This window comes from Artibeus jamaicensis, unplaced genomic scaffold (assembly GCF_021234435.1).
Source record: "Artibeus jamaicensis isolate MK-2021 breed Jamaican fruit bat unplaced genomic scaffold, CSHL_Jam_final contig_1132, whole genome shotgun sequence".
Taxonomy (NCBI): Eukaryota; Metazoa; Chordata; class Mammalia; order Chiroptera; family Phyllostomidae; genus Artibeus; species Artibeus jamaicensis.
In genome coordinates, this window is record NW_026521221.1 from 8,388,357 (window position 1) to 8,403,876 (window position 15,520).

Consider the following 15,520-nt stretch of genomic DNA (forward strand, 5'->3'; position numbering starts at 1 on the left):
TGGCAGCGGGGCTGGCTTCCCCCTTGGGTTGGAGGGCAGACTCCATCCTGAGCTTGAGCCACCCGGGGACAGACCCTTCAGCAGTACGGAGCGGGCTCACCTGTTTCCAATCTTCTTCTTACACACCATGCACACCTTCTCCTCCGTGATGATGCATTTCACCTGCTGGTGTAAAATCCGCTCTTCTTGGACCTGGGAGGGCAGAGATTGGGAGAGAGATCCCTCCACCTGAAACACTTGCAACTAAATGTAAGTTGGTTAAAGCTGCGTTCAAGGAACACAGAGGTCTGCTTTTGTCCCAAGGAGTATGTGTAACCATCTCGTGCTAAAAAGCACTACCCCACCCCAGGGTTTGCAAGGCTCATACCCGCAGAAACTCGGCGTGGAGAAGGTTCTTGAGCACCTGGTTGAACCGTTTCTTTTGTGCATTTTCCTCTAAGACTTTTTCCAGAAAGATGCGTATGTCATTAATCTGAGTGTTTGCTGGCAGAAGGTTGAGGGCCTAGGGACAGGGACAGAGATGGGGACGGAGATGGGGACAGAGTAAGGCAGGGCAGGAGAGACTAAGGGAATAGCCAAAGCCCCAGAGCTCCACACCACATCCCTCCCTCCCTCCTCTCCCCACTCAGTGCCCCTGCAAGCAAGCGCCCCATCCTCCTGGGAAGCGCCGACCTTGGTGGTGTCCAGTTTGCTGTGGTGCAGCTCAAGGACCTGCAGGGCCGCCTGGAGGTTGGCTTGTGGCTCCAGCAGTTCCAGCTTGATTGGCCCCAGGCAGTGAACACTGGGGGGCGACAGGTACATCCGGAGCAGGGACAGATACACCTGTCTCACAGGTACAAGCCACGTACATCAGATGGGCAGCAACCCCTCCCCGGCCCTAGAACGCCCAGCATGACTGCCCCTAAAGTTAACAGGGTTGGTCTAGCAGGGGTGTTCAACCTTTGGCATCTCTGGGCCACACTGGAAGAATTGTCTTGGGCCACATATTAAATACACAAACACTAACGAAACCAACCAAACAAAAAAACCTCATAACGTTTTGAGTAAATTTACGATTTTGTGTTAGGCCACATTCACAGCCACCACCGGCCGCATGTGGCGCACGGGGGGGCGGGATGGACACCCCTGGTCTACAGTAACGGCCATGGAGCACTTCACACTCACCATTTTCACCCTTTAACAGATTCTGGTAAAGAGTCAACTGAAGGTATAAAAATTAAGGATTGTGCTTTCCTTGAGAGAAAAAACCAAATGCCTTGTATTTGTTAACCACCCACTGGCAAAATGCCAGCCCTGTAGAAAGATTGGCTCTGCTCCCTCATTTCCTTTGGCTCTGGAGGCCGAGACCCTGTCTTGTTTTGACAGGTAAGGATTCAAGTGAGAGGAGGTGCTGCATTTCCTACCAGTATCAGTACCACACGGATCTCAACCTCAGCACCCAACATTTCGGGCCAGAGGATTCTTTCCTGGGACTGTCCTGTGCATTGTTTAGGAGCAACTCTGGCCTCTAGCTCCTAGGTTCCAGGAGCACCCCACTCGCCGGTCACGGCAATGAAAGACATCTCCAGACACTGACAGATCCATGTGCGATCTGGACAGAGCTCACCGTGCACTTTATCCGTGCTCCTCTCCACAGGCTGACCACAGAATTATAATATGAGTCAGGACTGTTTGAGAGCAACGGAGCACGGATATCACTCATAATCACATGATGACAAGGACGCAGGCCAGAACTCTGCCAAGCAAACCAGGACCCAGGGCTGCCCGCCCCTCCCTCACTACACTGCGCTGATTCAATCACTGCGCTGACCCGTGCCCTGTCATGTCTTCAAGTCCCACAAGTGCCACCTGTGGTGAAACCCGAGGTGTGCGGGAAAGCCGAGAGAGACAGTGGAATGCGTGTGCCCCCTGGGGCCAGGGTCACTACTCACATCTTTGTTGCCATCTTTGTTCTGGTCATAATTCTTGTGGCAGTACCTGCAAGGGAGAGAGTCTCAGACGAGGCCGAGGGACCACGTGTGGGGACAGAGCATCTACGCCACCCGAGCGGCCTCCTAGGAGCCTGCAGCAGAGGCTGGCACAGGGGAGACTCTCCCCCAGCTGCAGAGGGGAGGCGCTGTGGCTTTCTTAGTCTCTCCCGAGTCTCATCTCTCTGGGAGGCCTGCTTTTAGACCCCGAGGGAGGTGGGGTGACAGGGTCAACGTACTCCTCGGCCATCTTTGTGTCCTTCAGGATGTGGACGTAGATGAAGAGGGCTTGCTCATGTTTCCCCATACGTCCCAGCAGGAGAGCGCGCTCTTCTAAGAGGCCTGTGGGGGGAGAAAGGCATGTAAGTAGCCACCGCCGCCACCACGGCGCAGGCACGGGCCGGGGGCTGAGCTACGAGAGAAGTGGGTACTGGAGCAATATAAACTGGGACATAGTATTTTTATTACTTGGGATTTAGTCAAGGAGAAAATTATTAAAATTTTTAAAAGGGGGGAGGGCAGTATTTTAGGAGGTGTTTTATACGATCTCTTCGTGACCACTTACCAATGGGGCAAGAACACTCACTCAGCAGCCAGGCACACAGTCAGCGCCTACGCAGGGCCAGGCACTTCAAATAAGGTAAACACTTGGCCTCTGTCCTCCCTGAGCTTACGCATCAAACAGTTATGTGTCTTTTCAAGGTAAATTATGCCAACTCACAAAAGTCACTAAATGATACATGTGGCCAAGAACATGCACTGCAGCAACAAACAGGTTCCAACCTGGCTGTCAGTCAGCATGTGGCTCACACCCCAGAGATGCCTCCCAGTCACAGCACAAAAGTGAGTCCTCAGAGGGGACGAGAGAGGAACATCCCCCTCAAACATGTGGTCTTTCCTGGCCCAACTTTTCAGAGGGCTGGGGAGCTGGATTGATTTCTGCTTTAGGAGCAGCTGAAGGGGCTTTTGCCCCAACCCCAATATTCACCATCAAAAGGAAAATCGCAGATGAGTCGGCTTGGGTCGTAGTAGCTGGAAATTTCCAAGAACATAAGGAGCTTCCGACGATACTCTCCTAGCTCACCCTCTTCCTCTCCGGCAGGAACTGGAGCTTTGCCTTTGAGGGAGACAAGTCTCGGCATGAAAAGATGCTGTGGGGCAGCCCACGGCCCGTCAAGGAAAAAGAGGGGGCTGGGGGCTGGCACGGTCACCACAACCACCCGAAAGGGCCTCCAGAGTGGTTTCCAGTGGCCTTCTTTTAGTTTACTGTCTGTCTACACAGCCCCCAAACATCAGCTTGAGGTAAAAAATAAAAATAAAAGTCTGCACAGAGAAATGCTCTGGTAGGCAAACCTGTTTCTTATCCTGAAGACAGATCTGTTCCTTCCCTCCCCCAGGGCTGACACCCAGAGATGCTCAGAGACGCTGGGATCCAGACGAGCTGCTGAGTCACTTAGCTGCCCTGGTTCCTCTGAGGAACTTCCTGCCCCCCTGGGGCCCACCACAGAGGGTTCTGCTTCCCTCCACCACACGCAGCACCCTCAGGTCCCCACCTGTCTCTAAGGACAGGGGCCACGTGACTTTCTATGAGCACTGGTACCTGCGGGGAAGGACAGGAGATAGGCCTTCATCAGCCCTTGCACCTTCTCGCAGTACAGCTGGATCAGGCAGTTGTGGAACCGGGAGCCCGTCTCCTCCCAAACGTGGATGACATGTTCCTGCGGCGAGACACAGGTCTGCCTGGTGCCCTCAACACTGTGACCCGGCCCAGTCACCCTGTGTCCCTCCCTCACGCTTGCAAGGCCCAACAAGCCACATCCAGATTGTCCCCTAATTAAGCTGCAAAGATTACCAAGGGATAGCTCTTCTGAAACTGTGGGAAATTTTGCAACACAACCCAGCAACATCAGGAATTCTTTTCTTGATTTCCAATCTAAGCTCCTTGATTAATTTTGTCTCATAATCTGCCAAATCAGCCCATGTAATTAAGGGTGAACATTTGCATTCTGGTACTTAAAACCGATCTGGTTGTCCTGTGGTCACAGCTGTTAGGTTGTACAGTCGTGGCTCTGAAATGTCTTTCTCGGACACCCTTCTCTTTCACCCCTCTGCACTTTACCTAGGTTTAGAAGGCACCGACAAAAAGCGACATTCCCAGCCCGGCCCACTGGAGTCACTCTGAGCACGCCGACATAACTCTCTTCCTCACATTTCCACCAATCCTACGCAACACAAACCCCAACCTGAACCACCTAATAACTACCCTGCGAGGCCCTGGATCCTGAGTTCGAAGTTCTTTATTTAGACCAAACAATATCTTACCAGGTAAGGAATAGCCAGACCCTTAAAATTCTCCACTAAGAAGCCAAGCACTCGGTCTCGGGGCAGAGACTCCACCTCTGGGAGGTCTTCGGTAAATATCTGTCGAAACAAACCCGAGCTCCAGCTGCAGAGCCACCAACTGCGAAGCTGCCATGTGCACAGGCACGCGGACGGGAAGCTTGGGAGGCGGAAGGGCGTGCAAGCCTTCTGTAGCCAGTCAGTGTGTGACAGATGGGGCCGCAGGTGTCCCGAGTGCCTGTGTAAGGCTCTCCCCCCGCACTGGCATCTCGCGTTTGGACACCAGTGACACTGCATGTACCCTTCCTCCCACGCCATCCACCCATCTCCCACGCAGAATCAGGACCAAACGTGGTGTTGGGTAAATCCAAAGACCTCTCAGGACCTACCTTCAGGCCATCCTCTGGGAAGTCTCTCAGCACCCACACTGAGTAGGAAAAAATCAAATGCAGGTTTTCTGTGCCTAGAGAAAAAGTAAGGCTTGTCTGCGGGTGAAGCCTACATTGCCCACAGGTCTGCGAAGGCTGGTACCCAGGCTGCCCCAGGATTTATTTTCTGGAGGAGATACTCTGTTCAAGCAAGAGTCACTCAGGGCTGTTTGGCCTGGGATGGCTACATACCAGGGGCTGTCATGGATCCCCCACTGGGGGACTATGAACCCAGGTGGTGGAACAGGAGGAAGGGCACTGACTGGCCAGAATCAGAGACGGGGGGAGAGCAGGTCTGTTTGAACCCCTTTGTGCCTCCCCTTCTAGAAGCTGGACTTACCCAGATGCTGCAGATACTGCACTGTCCTCTCATGGCCTTTCAGAGGGGAGTTCGCTTTCTTGGACTGGTCCACCAGCACCTGCAGAGCTGGCCACGAAGCCCAAGAACAAGGTCATGAGCCTCTTCCAGAAGGCTCATCCCCGCAGATTCATCACACCTCAGTGTCCCCTCCCTGCCTCTGGTCACCTTTCTCATGGAGCCCCTTCTTCTCATACAGGATTATCAGCTCGCTGTACTTGTGAGCCTTCTTCAGCACATGCTCGCTCTCTTCGATGTGGCAGTGATTGTTCTCCAGGCGCAGCAGTGGGGCCACGAGGGCCACATTCGTCTGCAGAGGAAGCAGGACTTCAGCAGAGACTGCTTCCTGGGGGCCCACCCTACCCAGACACACCTGCTCCGGGCTAAAACAAACAATGCTTTTTTAGGACTACAGGTAGTGGCTTTTAATAGCATATACTCTTTTACACATGTTTTAATGTTTTGTTTTATTTTTGGTGGGGAGAGGCAGTGGAAAAAGGGAGTCGTTCCTTGAGGAAATAACTGTTCATGTTGCATCACTAACTCCAATCTTACCAAAGATGAGCCTACTATAAAGACTCTGGGCCAACGTCTTGACTCAAAACTCTTAACTCCAAGAAGCTCACAAGTATCAGGCAAAGACTAGGCATTCCCATCATCAAAGATTCCACTGTTGCTAACAGCAGGTATCCCAAAGTGGCAGTTTTCCAGTTTCAGCAGCCCGGGGACTGTGGGTACCCGGGTTCTCAGAGAACTCACGTGGAGGTAGCATTTGAGCAGGGTGGTGTCGATGATTTGCAACAGCTTCTTCTTGGACTTGATGGTGGGCGTGCCTTCCATGAGCGGGGACGTGCTGGACTGGTGGTCAGAGTCATTCAGCTTCTTCACCAGCTGGCTGCGTTTCTGCCGAGGCCGAGAATGTGGGATCAAGGCCAGGACTAAACCTTCCTGTATCGCTCATCTGCTGGGTGATCCCAGATACCTCTACGTCAGCCCACACCCACCCACACCCCGATCTCACAACAGCATATGATTTTTTCAGAAGTTTAAATAATTAATGATTCTTTAAAACTTAAGTATGTTTATGATGTATCGCTCAACTGTACGTTAATAGTAATTGTTGTGATTCAACTCAGATGACATTTTAAAACACAAAATCATTTGGTTGCAGGAAATTAAAAATAAAAATGGCATTTTTGTACAGAGGCATGACAGAATGTGCAATGAAAGATCTCCAAGCACAAAACGTACTGACATACTGGGATAAAAGTCAGTGGAGGAAGTGGAATAAAACTTAAGATTCAAGGAGTAAAAGAAACGATGTTAAATTCTTTTTCTGTTTTGAGAAAATGCTTTTAAAAATAAGTGAAACCCACAGGACATTTTCAATGGACCACATACAGGCTAAGATTTTCCCCGACACAGACTGTCCTCATTTAACCCCCACAGACCCGCTGGGGCAGCACTGCATTTCCGTCAGGGACCGAAACAGATGACCGCCAAGTTGCCACATACAATGCCAATTCTTTGTTGAGAATTTACTACACACCAGCACCGTGTCAAGCACCTTATACATGATCCCATTTTAAACCTGAAATGAATGCAGGTGTTACTATCCCCATTTTACAAGCAGAGAGCCCCCAGTGCAGATGTCAGACACCTTGTAAGTGGCACAGGTGGGTTTCAAATTAGGGTCTAATCCTAAAGCCCATGTTCTTTTATTTACTTTTTTTATATCAATGTTGTAAGTTACATACAGTAAAATGCATTCCTTTTAAGTGCACTATCAGATGCATTCTGACAGATACCTACATGACTGTAACCACCACCTTAGTCAGGGAACAGATTTCCATCATCCCTTCCCAAACAATCCCACACACCCCTACCCCTCTGATCCAATCTCTCTCACTAGGGTTTAGTTTTACCTTCTCTACAACGTTATACGATGGAATCATCCAATCATGCACTACTTTGTGCCTGGCAGTGCCCATTGTCTTATATGCTCTGCCATCTCTCTGGCACAACGCTAGCGTCAGCCAGCGTCAAGCATCCCCAACATCAGTGCAGAAGGCCAGAGAACGATGTGTTCCCCGGGGCCCTGAATCAAAGGCCTTCTCTAAAGCCACAGGCTGGGGAGACATTCTGCCCCAGGGGCCCTTCTGATGGCACGCAGGCTGTGCAGTGTGCAGACAAGCGTGCCAGTTAGTGTGCTCCCTGAGGCTTCAGCCACAGCTGGGCACGCCTGGGGCCCAATGTCAAGGAAGTGCCAAGGCTATGCATGCTCGATCAGACCTGAGGGAGGCTTACAGTGTTTCTAGCAATACTTCCCACTGCCTATCCTGGGACCCTTTACAAAGGCCTGCAGAATATACTAAGTTCTCTGATTCTGAGTGGGTACACAAAAAATAAATGATAGCCTTGTGGGAGTGAACTCTGGGTTAAGAAGCTTCAGTGAAGATGTGAGTTTTAGTGTTGACTTTAAAGTTTCACTTATCTGTCCATAACAACACATTTAAAAAAATTAAATGGAAATATTTCACCTAAAAAAACATGTTATAGAAGATTATATATTTATTTATTGACAAGAACAGACTTTCTCATTATATAGATAATTTTTTAAATTTGATTTGAGAGAGAGGAGAGAAACATCACTTTGTTATTACACCTATTGACTGATTCTTGTATGTGCCCTGACCTGGGGATCAAACCTGCAACCTTGGCGTATCAGGATGATGCTCAACCAACTAAGCTACCTGGCCAGGCCCTAACTTTTTTAAAGTAAGCCATATACTGAGGTAGTTTGATGTCCCTTTGTAATAAATAAACCAATAAATAAATAAAGCCTAATTCATAAATACATACATAAGTCTAAAGAACAACACTAAAATGTGACAACTTTTCTCTGGGTTCTAGGTAGAATTATAGGTGATCTGTATTTTTGCTTTATACTTTTCTGTGTTTTCTAAGTTTTCTGCATAGGGCAGGTATTTTTTCCAAAATTACGTATGTGACAAAGAACTTTGTTTTAAAAAACTTATTTTCTATCATCTAAAATTTATTCTTTTTAGCTCTGGCTGGTGTGGCTCAGTGGACTGAGTGACGGCCTACGAACCAAAGGGTCACTGGTTTGATTCCCAGTCAGTACACATGCCTGGGTTGTGGGCCAGGTCCCCGGTAGGGGGCACAAAAGAGGCAACCATACATTGATGCTTCTCTCCCTCCATTTCTCCCTCCCTTCCCCTCTAAAAATAAAAAAAATAAAATCTTTAAAAAATAAAAATAAATAAAATTTATTCTTTTTAGTTCCTGGACAACTTTGTGTGAATTTAGCAGGAAACAAGGTGTGTTTCCTGGTATCAAAATTTGGCAAAAAGCACCTCAATGGTACTAGCAAGCAGGAAGGAGCAGCAGGAAGGTCCTTTGCCCACCCAGACTTCTGCAGAGCTCATCTGTGAAATGCCTGTGGCATTATGGGGGGCCCTCGATTCCCTGCCATAAAGAAGCAGGTACTGGACTCCCAAGTCAACTCTTTCATACACTTCTCTCTTGCACCTACCTGTGTCAGGTAGTCAATCAGAGCTAAGTGAGCCTTCTCCAATTCAGCCCCGGAGAGCATAGGCAGGGGGTTTGGATACTGCAGCTGTTTCCTATAGTCTGTGGGCAGCAGGTCTGGGTAGAGGCCCATCACATGGGTAGGATCTACACAGAAGGTAAACACATGATTGCCCAGAAAAAAGCACAGCAACGGAAAGATTAAGTACTGAGTTGGCCAAAAAGCTTTCCCCCCCCATTAGATGGTTCTAGTAGCACTTCGTTGTTTTTAACTTCATTAGAAAAAATTTTGTTAGATTGTATTGTGACAGCTGTCATATCAATATGCATTTTAAAAAATATATAAAAATGGGTGAACTTTTGTGTAGCCATTTTAATATTGAAGATGGAAGAAAATAGACAACATTTTGGGCATATTGTGCTTTATTATTTCAAGAAAGGTAAAAAGCACCACTGAAACGGAAAAAAAGATTTGTGCAGTGTATGGAGAAGGTGCTGTGACTGATCGAATGTGTCAAAAGTGGTTTGCAAAGTTTTGTGCTGGGAATTTCTCACTGGATGATGCTCCATGGCTGGCAGACCAGCTGAAGTTGACAGCAATCAAATGAGACATTAATTGAGGACAATCAACATTAAACAATATGGGAAATAGCCAATATATTAAAAATATCCAAATCAATAAAGTTATTGGTGAAAAGGAAAAATGTGTCATTTATTTTACAGAAAAAACTAGATAGACTTTTTGGCCAAGTTCCAGATTGCATTTTTTTTTTTGAGGAATGACTAAATTCATTATTTGAGCACTATTTATATATATATTTCACTAAAACATTACAAAAATGGTATGACTCTATATTCCAAGACATAGGCACATACATGCATGCAGAATTAGAAATGAAAATTTATTAAGTCTCTAAAAGCACAGGAGAAAACAATTTTCAAGGGAAAAGTGATATAAGGCACCGAAGTTGAGAAGATCAATAAAGTGAAAAATAAAAAACTATACGTCAAAAAAGGAGTATTACTAAAACAGAGACCAGACAACAGACTACGGTTAAAATTCTGCAGCATATATGGCAAAAGGCTAATAGGTTGATTGCATTAAACAAATTCCCACAAATTGGTTAAGGAAATAAGATTTCATTTGATAAAAGGGCATAAAACATAACTGATAAAAGAAAAATATAAGTGGGAAAATGTTCACTACTTTATCAAAGCAGTATCCATTAACAATGTCAGGTGATTCAGTTAGGTGATTCAATTATTTTATATTGTTTTCAGGGGTACAGCATAGTGTTAAACATTTATATGATTTAAGAAGTGATCTCCTGGTAAGGTCTAGCGCCCCCCTGGTGCCACGCAGAGCTGTTACAGCCACGCAGAGCTGTTACAGTAGTGCCGACTATATCCCTGTGCTGCACCTTACATCCCTGTGACTATCCTGTAACTGCCAGTTCGTGCTTCTAATGCCTTCACCTTTCACCACCACCCCCCAGCCTGATTGTCTGTCCCTGTCCCTGTATCTATGAGTCTGTTTCCATTTTGTTTGTTTCTGTAGATTTCACATATAAGTAAAATCACAGGGTATTTGACTTTCCTAAGAGACTAAAATTTAAGCAGTCTCAAAAAAATTTTAAAAAAGCGAATTTGTGAGGTGATACATTAACTTGATTGTGGAAATCTTTTCAAAATGTGTAGGTATACCAGAACATCATGGTGTAATTGTTAAATATACTATGACTTTTATTTGTCAATTATATTTCCATAAAGCAGAAACCAATAAAAATATTGTAAAACAATAAAAAAATGTCAGGTAACATTTTCATATTCATTTAATTAGCATAAAGAGTATTTTTATATGATGTTGCCCAATGCTTGCCATGCTGTGAAACTGAATCACCTGTCCACTCTTAGGGCAAAGCACAGCGCCACCTCTAAAGGGAAAAAGCACTCACAGCCTCAAACCCTACTTCTAGGAGTTAATCCCCCCCCCCAAATACAAAGATGGGGGAAGCAACATCTGTATGGACAGGTAATGCTACAAGCATTATTTGTAACTATGTGATTTTGGAAACAGTTGCTTCAACAGCAAAATAATGCATTTTTCATTCAACTGATAGAATATTATGCAATCATGACAAATTACAATTATGAAAAGCACCAACGTGAGAAAATACTATAATAAGTTTTAAGTAACAAAAGCTATGGAAGTGTACTGTAACTATGTTAAAATATATGCATGAAAAGAAGCTTGGAGGAGGAAGAGATAAATGAGGCAAGATCGGAGGTCAAGTTTTTCCTTCACATTTTAATAAACTTTCTGTACTAGCATTACTTTATTTTCATTTAAAAAATAATGTTGCAGGAGCATCCTACAAAATGGACCGGCGCCCTATGTAAGCTGACCAGACCAGAAAAGCTCCACAGCCTTGCCTGGAACCCCCCAGAATTCACACCATCCCCAAGTCACCTGTGACTGGCCACACTATTTCTGTCAAGCCAGGAGATCTCTGTTGGTCAAGGTAAGAGAATTGTGATGATATGAAAAAGACACCGGAAGGGGCAACGGAACAGAACACTTGGCAGCTGTGTGCCAGCCCCGCGGAAGAACGGTCTGAGGACAGAAGATGGCTGCTGGGGACCTGGCTGACTGTGTGGCCCTCACTGGGGCCTTGTCCACATCCTGCCACCAAGGTTTGCATCTACAATGTGATTTTCTAACTTAAAACCTTGTGATATCATCCAGAGCCTACTAAACAAGGTCCAAATTCCCCTGCAGTATTCCCCTGCAGTGCTCTGAAAGCAGCCCCGATGTCTCTCTCTGGTGTGATGTAGCAAGCACCACCACGTCATTTTGGGCTCTGGTTCACAGGCCCTCCGACACTCCACTGGGTCCTCCACTCCTCACCCTCCAGGGCCTGGCTCTGCCCCTTCCTCCTGAGAAGACCTCCTCGCTTCTCTCTGCTCTAGGTGTGGGAAACGTCATGTTTACCCCCAATGTTTTCCTTAGCAGCTTCATGTGCAAGCTCTTTGTGGTCACATGATGTGTCTTACTCGTCCCCAGGAACAAAGGCAGAGCTGGCACCCTGACAATGCCTATCTGATCTGGCTTTGGGGCAGCATGTTGTCTGAGTCCAGCTGAACCCCCAGTTCAACACACAGGTAGTTAACAACGGAATGATGCCCCTCGTGCAGGACAGAAGACACAGATCGACTCTGCTCTAGCCACACGGACCTGGCGGTTGCCTTCACACTGGCGGCCATCTTCCAACCTCACTGCATGTGCATTAGCTGTTCCCTCTGCCTGGAATGTTCTTCCCTGGACTTGTGCAAGGCTCCTTAAATGGTCTTCTTAGGGTCAGAAATGAAACGTCTCCTTCCCAGAGATGCCTCTACTAGCTGTTTTATCTTAAATTGCAATCCTAACTCCTATCTTCAGTACTTCTCATCCCCTTCCCCCGCTTTACTTTTCTTAGTACTCTTCACTTTCCAACATATTATAATTTATCTTATTTGTTTCGCTTCCTGTCCCCTCCCCATCAGAATACTTGACACCTAGAATAGTTTTTAGCATGTGGTAGTGATAGGGGAATCAAGACTTGGAAAATTTCAGTTTAAGGTAAAAAGTTGTAAGTCTAGCAAGTAATGTGTAAATTAAAGCTTTTGTTTCAGAAACTACAGATAAGGCCCATCGGGGCTCCTGGGAAAACAGCCGACCCCCTGGGGCACTGATGGAAGATTACCTTTTCTGCTCCAGGAAGATATGGATGACTGCTGTTCCTGGGAACCTAACTGCCCAGAACAGGAATGCAGCAGCCTCGCTCACCTAATCCCCGAGAATTTCAAAGCCCTCACCACACCTTGTTTATCCACCCACCCCCACCTTATAAAAATGTCTGGCCTGGGAAGAAAAGACAAGATGGTTTGTTAGGGTGTGAACCTGCCATCTTCTCTGAACACCAGCCATCTGAATAATAAAGCGCCCATACAAGATTCAGTCGCTATCATTGCTTATTGGATTTGGTAGTGAGTCAGCCTGAATGCCAGTGTCTTTTCCAGTTATAGTAGTAGCTTGATCAAACTTTTGTTGAGTGAAAGAATGAGTAAATAAGGAACACAGTGTTTGAACAAATTCAAGATGTAAGTATTGGTTTTGAGAAACAGAAGAACTGTCTCACTCCCACTGTCGCCGTTGCACACCATTACACTCGACTGCCCACACCCGAGAACGCCACAGCGAGCCCTCCTGCAAACATCTGCGGCACTTCCCCTTCCACCTTGCACTAGGGCTTTTTATGTACAAGTCGTAGGCTGCCACAGGAAATAGCTCTAGTGATTCTTAAACATTTTTAGGATCTTAGCTATCTTAAAGAATTTGATGAAAGGTATTTATCCTCTCTCTAGGAAAACCCACATATGAACAAAATGTCACATGGAGTCTAGGATGGTTCACAAACTTGTTAAAGTCCCCAGTGGAGGAGACAGAGCATCATCCTGATTCACAGGGGGCAGAAACAGGATCCCCTTATGAGGGTTCTCTGTGGGACACAGCCAAGGGAGGGGCAGGAAGCAAACCCACCCACCCTGCACTGGGGGAGGAGGGGACACTGGGCCTGGTGGTACAAAGTTCCAGCCACCTGAGACTGTTCTCTGGCTCAGAAGAAGTACGCCCCATAGAGTTTCTGTGCCCCCAAAGCAGTCTTCTGACTTGGCATCCCAGGTACATTCTGTTCCGCTACAACCTATGTTTCTTTAGCATGGATGAGCACACAGGCAGCTGGGAAGGGGAGAATGGTGTCGGTGTGAGGCTGGAGTTGTGTTGGTTTGTGTGCGATTTCCCCCAGCTTGCTGATGTTTTAAAGTGACCGGAGCAAGCATCCTCACAATTACAAAGAGAAAGCCTTAACGTCACAGGGAGACTTAAAGAAAGGAGCTTAAAATCCTATAGAAGTGATCCTTTCTCATAAAAAAAAAAAAAAAAAAAAAAATCCTACAGAAGTGCCTTCTTTTAGTGCAAATAGCGGCTTGTAAGTGGCTTCGAAAACCACTTCTCTATTAAGCCCCCTGGGGAAGCTGGGAGTAAAAATGAAGCAAAGATGTTCACCCACGTCAATTTTTGGAAGTCTCATAAAGAAGCCTATACCCAGAATCAGACTTTTTACTTTGATGAAACCAGTTTCCATTACAATCAAATGTTCGTAAAGATCTGTGTATCAAAGAGAAAGAGCAGTCCCAGGGTTTAAGACTGCAGAGGACTATCGCGCTCGGTGCCAACACCAGTGAAAATGTAGTATTAGTAGGACTGTTGTTTTTATCAGTGTTCCACTTATAAAGTTGCCTAGATTTAGAATGGTCCATTATAACCTTACTCTTCCCATAAAGCCTGTTATCTTCCATCAATATTTGTTACAGAATATAAGGTTTTGCAGACATATACTTAAGGCATTTATACCAAAAATGCCTGTGGTTCAACACACATAAAAAATGTGCCCTGTATGAATAAATGGCCATTGGAGAGGCGTCTAACCTTCCTACTTAAATACTCTGTTAATACTGGGTTAGACAAAAAGTCTGTTTAGTTTTTTTCTGTAAAATAAAAGACACATTTTTCATTTTAATCAATAACTTTATTGATTTGGATATTTTGAGTATGTCAGCCATCTTCCATGTGGTAGAATGTTGATTGTTCTTAATTAATGTCTTGATTTGATTGCTGTCAACTTCAACTGGTCTACCTGACCATGGAGCATCGTCCAGTGAGAATCTCCAGCACAGAACTTTGCAAACCACTTATGACATGTTCCATCAGTCACAGCACCTCTCCATACACTGCACAAATCTTTTTTTGTGTTTCAGTTGCGTTTTTATCTCTCTTGAAATAATAAAGCATAATATGCTGAAAATGTATATTTTCTTCTGTCTTCAATATTAAAATGGCTACATGAAAATTCACCAATTTTGGTAAGTTTTAAAAAAATGCATAGTGATATGACATGTAATCTAACAGACTGCAATGCAATCTAACAAAACTGTTTTGAATGAAGTTAAAAACAATTAAGTGTTACGAGAGCCATCTTATGGAAAACAAAGTTTTTGGCCAACCCAGTATATTGGTCTCATGTGGTTTGGTCAGGGCCAGCCTGTCACCGTTAGTACAATGATCTCAGCGAGTACCAGTAGTAACACCCACCACTGGAGCAGAGGGCCAGACCTGAGACCAAGGTCAGTCAACGGAGGTGCTGCCCGACAGGTCCAGTCAGCGGTCAGCTGACCCAGAGACAACACTGCCACCAACATACATCTTCCTGCCACTGGAAAGGATCCACCTGTGCTTTATCTTTGCCGCTAGACTGTTCTTTGAAAGCAGATTTCCTGTCTGCTCATATCTGCTTGGGCCCAATAGAGTGTACTGAACTCTCCAGGAGCTCAGCCTACATTTGCAGGATGAATAAATTAAAAGGTACTAAGCTTCATGAGGATTGAATTTAAGCCTTTGGGATTAGGGTTTAAATATCACTGTTATATGGAAAAAGTCAGGTTACTACAGAAGTTCTACCTTGGTCCAGCGTCCTTCCACAGCGCTGGCAGTGCACTGAAAATCAGTGCCTCTGCTGAGTTCACTTGGAGGAAGCGCAGTAGATATTCATGGATCTTAGTCGCCCAGCTTCCATGTCCCTTCTTAACAGCAACTTGTTTCCTTGTGGCAAGCTCTGTCTTTTACACCAGGTGTAGTCTTGGTGAGAGAGTAGTTCTAGAAACCTACCTTTGCCTTCAGGAGCAGAGGAGGGCCACACACTTTTTTCCCACCCCCCGTAGTTGCAGGGAGTGAGACTACACCCTAATCCTGGATAATCAGGCCTCCTTGATCTTGAGAA

General features: G+C 46.1%; 1 protein-coding gene across 1 annotated transcript in view; it reads right to left on the bottom strand.

Annotated features, from left to right (window-relative positions):
* VPS39 (VPS39 subunit of HOPS complex) overlaps positions 1-15,520 on the bottom strand; it is a 45,240-nt gene that overhangs the window by 2,886 nt on the left and 26,834 nt on the right. Inside the window, exons 12-24 of the mRNA XM_053665905.1 lie at positions 8,650-8,792; positions 5,853-5,996; positions 5,262-5,403; positions 5,076-5,162; positions 4,697-4,770; positions 4,290-4,388; positions 3,568-3,685; positions 2,956-3,084; positions 2,207-2,309; positions 1,932-1,977; positions 673-822; positions 368-502; positions 101-192 (exon numbers count right to left, since the gene is read on the bottom strand). Of these exons, the coding sequence (XP_053521880.1) occupies positions 101-192; positions 368-502; positions 673-822; positions 1,932-1,977; positions 2,207-2,309; positions 2,956-3,084; positions 3,568-3,685; positions 4,290-4,388; positions 4,697-4,770; positions 5,076-5,162; positions 5,262-5,403; positions 5,853-5,996; positions 8,650-8,792 (1,462 nt within the window). The remainder of the gene's footprint in view (positions 1-100; positions 193-367; positions 503-672; positions 823-1,931; positions 1,978-2,206; positions 2,310-2,955; positions 3,085-3,567; positions 3,686-4,289; positions 4,389-4,696; positions 4,771-5,075; positions 5,163-5,261; positions 5,404-5,852; positions 5,997-8,649; positions 8,793-15,520) is intronic.